General features: G+C 54.7%; 1 protein-coding gene across 1 annotated transcript; it reads left to right on the top strand.

Annotated features, from left to right (window-relative positions):
- Positions 1-779: 779 nt before the first annotated feature.
- Positions 780-2,672, top strand: TLCD2 (TLC domain containing 2). Its single transcript, XM_077749705.1, has 4 exons — positions 780-1,044; positions 1,325-1,407; positions 1,613-1,695; positions 2,220-2,672. The coding sequence occupies exons 1-4, from the start codon at positions 869-871 to the stop codon at positions 2,670-2,672; spliced, it is 795 nt and encodes a 264-aa protein (XP_077605831.1). The 5' UTR covers positions 780-868.
- The last annotated feature ends 1,800 nt before the right edge of the window (positions 2,673-4,472 follow it).

The raw sequence follows: 4,472 nt of genomic DNA on the forward strand, positions 1-4,472 counted from the left end.
GGGGGGGGGGGGGGGGGGGGGATGGTTGCTTTTCCATACTTAACGTCTGAATGGTTTCCTTTTCCCTCCCCTCCTAATAGCCAGGGTCCTCTGTGGGGCCCTCAAAAACGGTTAGGGGGAGGAGTTCCTTGCGGGTCGCTTCTCCAAAATGGGAGCTGCTGTTGCATTTGAAGGTACTGCGTAAGGAGACGGGACTGCTGGAATCAATAGGGTTGCTATGATGCGTTAAAGGTCTGGAAACCTCGGGAAGTGGAAAGGGTGGCTCCCAGGAAGCGAGGTGCCCCCACAGCCGGGACGGGGTGGGTGAGGCGGGGCAGTGCGGTGGCGATGTTTATGCAAGTGGGAGTGGGTGTGCGCTGGCCTCTACCTTCAGGTCGGTGAGGGTGCCGACGGAGGGATGCCCGGCAGGTGAGAGGTTAGCGCAGGGAGCCGAGGTGAAAGACAATGGGGCGGGGCCTCTGGGAGTGTCAGGTGAGAATGGCGACCGATTTCGGAAGCTCCGAGGGGTTCGGGGCGCAGGCGTTGGGGAAGACCCCCATCGACATCCTGGAAGTCCCCTCTGAGCTCCGTTGCAAGGCCTGGTCTCCGGGAGCCCCCCACCCTCCATCCCCCGCTAGGGCGGGACGGGATCTGTGGCGGTGGCTCCGGGGCGTGGCTCCCCGGCTGCTCCAATCACCACCTAGCCGAGTGATGGGGGCGTGGCCGAAGCCTAGGAAAGTTAAAGCAGATTCCAAAGGCGAGGTGGGCTGGAGAAGCCAAGGACCCACTCTGGTCCGAAAACCAACTCACAACCCCCGCAGCTGACAGTGGGTGCGTCCTGGCTGAAGCGCCGGCGCCCAAGGGACTACTAAATCAGACCTGTCAGGCCATGGCGCCCTGGGGGCTCCTTGTGACTGGCGCCTCCTTCGCCGCTTTCCGGGGGCTGCACTGGGCGCTGCAGCTGCTGCCCACGCCGGGATCTGCCGCCCAGGACCGTTGGAAGTGGCGGAACATCTGTGTCTCCCTGGTGCACAGCCTGCTCACAGGGGTCGGGGCGCTGCTCGGGTGCGGGGCTTAACGGTCGGGTAGGCACCGGGGTGAGGGTGAGCGGTCGAAGGCTGCGATGAGAAGACCCACACGGGCACCTTCAAGAACCGAAGCGGGACCTTACACAACACTTTTTTTTTTTTCTTTTCTTATTTTTTAAGTAGGCTCCACGCCCTTGAAGCGGGACCCTGAAAGTCTGACACTGAGTGGGGGGTGTGAATGGGTGGGTGAGCGTGCACAGCGGGAGAATGGCGTCTGAGTCTGCGTGATGCCGACCATGGTCCCCCATCTCCTACAGGCTCTCGCTGTACCCTCAGATGGCTGCCGACCCGATTCACGGCCACCCGCTCTGGGCCCTGGTGCTGGTGGCTGTGTCCGTGGGTGAGTCTGCAGGGAAGGCTGGGCCGGTTTGGCGGGGAGCAACCTTCCAATGGTAATTCCAGGTCTCCAGGTGTCAAATGTTTCTGGCAGCTTTGCTGAAAGAAACTAAAGACCTGGAAAAAGGAGGGGATGGAGATTCCTCTCCAGGAAGTACAACAACTTGGGGAGGGCCTAATGGCCCTGTCCCTCATACCGTGCCCCATAGGTTATTTCTTGGCTGATGGAGCTGACATGCTGTGGAACCAGACCTTGGGCCAGGCCTGGGAACTTCTCTGTCATCATTTGGTGGTGAGACTTGGGGAAGGGGAGACAGGCAGGGTGGTATGCTCAGGCTGGGGTCCTCAATCTCTCTTCAGGTTCCTGTCCAGTGACTCCCAGAATCTCTGACCCTGTTGGTGCTTCATCCTCCGAACCTTGGGCTGGTTTGGGAGGGGGGGAGGATTGGCTGCTAGCCACAGCTGGAGTCTGAACACTGCCTAGGTAGCTTGGATTCCCTCAGGTGTCCTGTCGATTGCAGAAATGTTGAATAGGGAGATTTTCTGAGAAGAGGGAGTCCCAGTATAGGGAGTGGGGATGGATGGGGCATGAAAACCCAGGATTGGAAATTGGGGGGGGGATGGGATGTACTGTGCAGATAGTTATTATGGAAGGGTGATCTTAAGGCTGTTCAGGCCCCAAGTAAGCATAAAGGGCAGGTTTTTGATAGCATACCACAAAATGGTTGGGAGCCCCTGTCTTCGGGATGGAGATATTGGCACATGATGGCCAACAGTTCACGGAAGGTCCTCTGACCTCTGACCCCTGCTCCCCAGGTAGCGAGCTACCTCAGCACCGCCATTCTGTCCAGCCACTGTGTAGGCCTCTCTATGGTGTCTCTGCTCCTGGAGCTGAACTCCGCCTGCCTGCACCTACGAAAATTGCTGCTGCTTTCCCACCAGGCCCCATCCCTGGCCTTCAGCATGGCCAGCTGGGCCACCCTGGCCACCTTGGCCCTCTTCCGCCTGGTGCCTTTGGGGTGGATGAGTCTGTGGCTGATCCGGCAGCAACACCAGGTGCCTCCTGCTCTGGTCATCCTCGGTAGAACTGGGCTGGTCACTGTGGGTGCCATGAGCATCATACTGGGTGTCCGTATTTTGGTCAGCGATGTCCTTCGGTCTCGGCCCCACCCACCCATCCCTAGGCACAAGGAAACCAGGGGCCCAAGGAGATGTTGTGATGGTGAGCTTGTCACCAGGGACAGTTCCACTCTCAGCCTGAAAGACTAGAGAGAAGGCTCCTCTCCTGCCAGTCCTGGGGGAGGCATGGCCAGGACAAAGCGATGGTGGTCTACAGTATACAGTCCCTCCACGGGGTAAGGACTGAATGGAATTTTCAGTATCTCGGTTCCTTTTCCGGCTGACTCACACCCCTCCCCCATTCCTAGGATCTAAGAAGAAATGCTGATGTTCATGGCGGGTGGGAAGCTGGGCTCCTGGGCTACTGTTCACTGAATCCCATCGTCAGATGACTGCTTCTTCCAGCAGAGACTCAAAAAGGTACAGCCAGTACTACCAGTGAGAGGTAGCAGGAGGCATGAAGGTAAATGAAACAGCCAATGAAATCCTTTGCTTTGGCACAGGAACAGGTGAAGAAAGGTGAGGTCCTATTAGGATCAGAGAGATCTGGCATGGAGGGGGTGGTGTCGGAGGAAAAAAGACCTCAACTGTGACCAAATTCTAGCAATGGGAGGAGGCCACACCGGTGCTATCGGTAGCCAGTAGGGATGGACGTAATAGTTGCCAAGAGACAGAAGAACTGGGCCACTACAATTGCTGGTATTTCTGGTTCTCAAAGCCACACCACTGTGTTTGTACTTAATATTAGTCCTACTGCCTTTAAAAACAATTTTTTAAGAGAGAGAGCATGGGGGAGGGGCATAGGGAGAGAGAGAATCTTTTTTTAAAAATATTTATTTAGTTTGAGAGTGTGTGCATGCACACGTGCACATGAGTGAGGGAGGCAGAGAGAGAGAGGGAGAGAGAGGATCCTAAGCAGGCTCCATGCTGTCAGCACAGAGCCTGATGTAAAGCTCCATCTCGCAAACTGTGAGATCATGACCTGAGCTGAAATCAAGAGTTGGATGCTCAATTCACCTAGCCACCCAGGGACCCCTGCTTTTTAAATTTTTAAAAAGCCTGGCACCAGCCCTTTAAATTTCTTAAGTGTCTTCTGACCTTTTGAAAGAAAACGCAGATTTTTAAAAAAATTTCTCACGTGTATTTTTGAGAGAGGGAGAGAGACAGAGCATTAGTAGGGGAGGGGCAGAAAGAGAGGGAGACACAGAATCCAAAGCAAGCTCCGGGTTCTGAGCTGTCAGCACAGTGCCCGATGCAGGACTCAAACCCACAAACCGAACCATAAGATCATAACCTGAGCCACAGTCAGACGCTTAACTGACTGAGACACCCAGGCGCCCCTAGGCCTGTCTTCTTAGGACAGTACTGAAGCCCAGGGCCACGGCAGGGACTCAGACGCCTGTTCTGGGAGCCGAGTGTAGGGCTTTCCCAGGCCCTGTGTTTCATGGAAGAGTGAAAGCAGAGGCAGAAGTCCGTGAGGGAAGGCTTCCACTTGACTGCAGAGGGATTAAGGAATATCTGACTTTCTTCCAGGATTCCTTTGCAAGCTCTCCCTCTCCTTTCTCCCCTACCACTTCTGCGGAATTTTTTTCATTGCACAAAACCTCTCTTTTCTTCAGGCAGAACATCCAGGTTATGGGAAGTATAGAGCAGATTAAGATTACCATTCTACAAACCAATGGACAGAAAGAGACATAACCCTTCATAACCCTTCATAATCCACAGGAAAGACATGAGCAGAAGCAAGAGACAGGAAGATTAAAACCAAAAAATCCTGCCCAAAAGCTGAGCTAGAAGACAAAAGGGATAATAGAAATGGCCGTACACAGATCATGGGAAAAATAGAAGGATCACCTGTGTGGAAGAGACAGAGGTGAAGAGAGATGGAGAGCAAGACAGGGAATCTTTGGCAGAAATGTTGAGAAAGACCATCATGGCTGCTGACAGGAA

The sequence above is a fragment of the Crocuta crocuta genome, unplaced genomic scaffold (assembly GCF_008692635.1).
Source record: "Crocuta crocuta isolate KB4526 unplaced genomic scaffold, BGI_CrCroc_1.0 scaffold149, whole genome shotgun sequence".
NCBI lineage: Eukaryota > Metazoa > Chordata > Mammalia > Carnivora > Hyaenidae > Crocuta > Crocuta crocuta.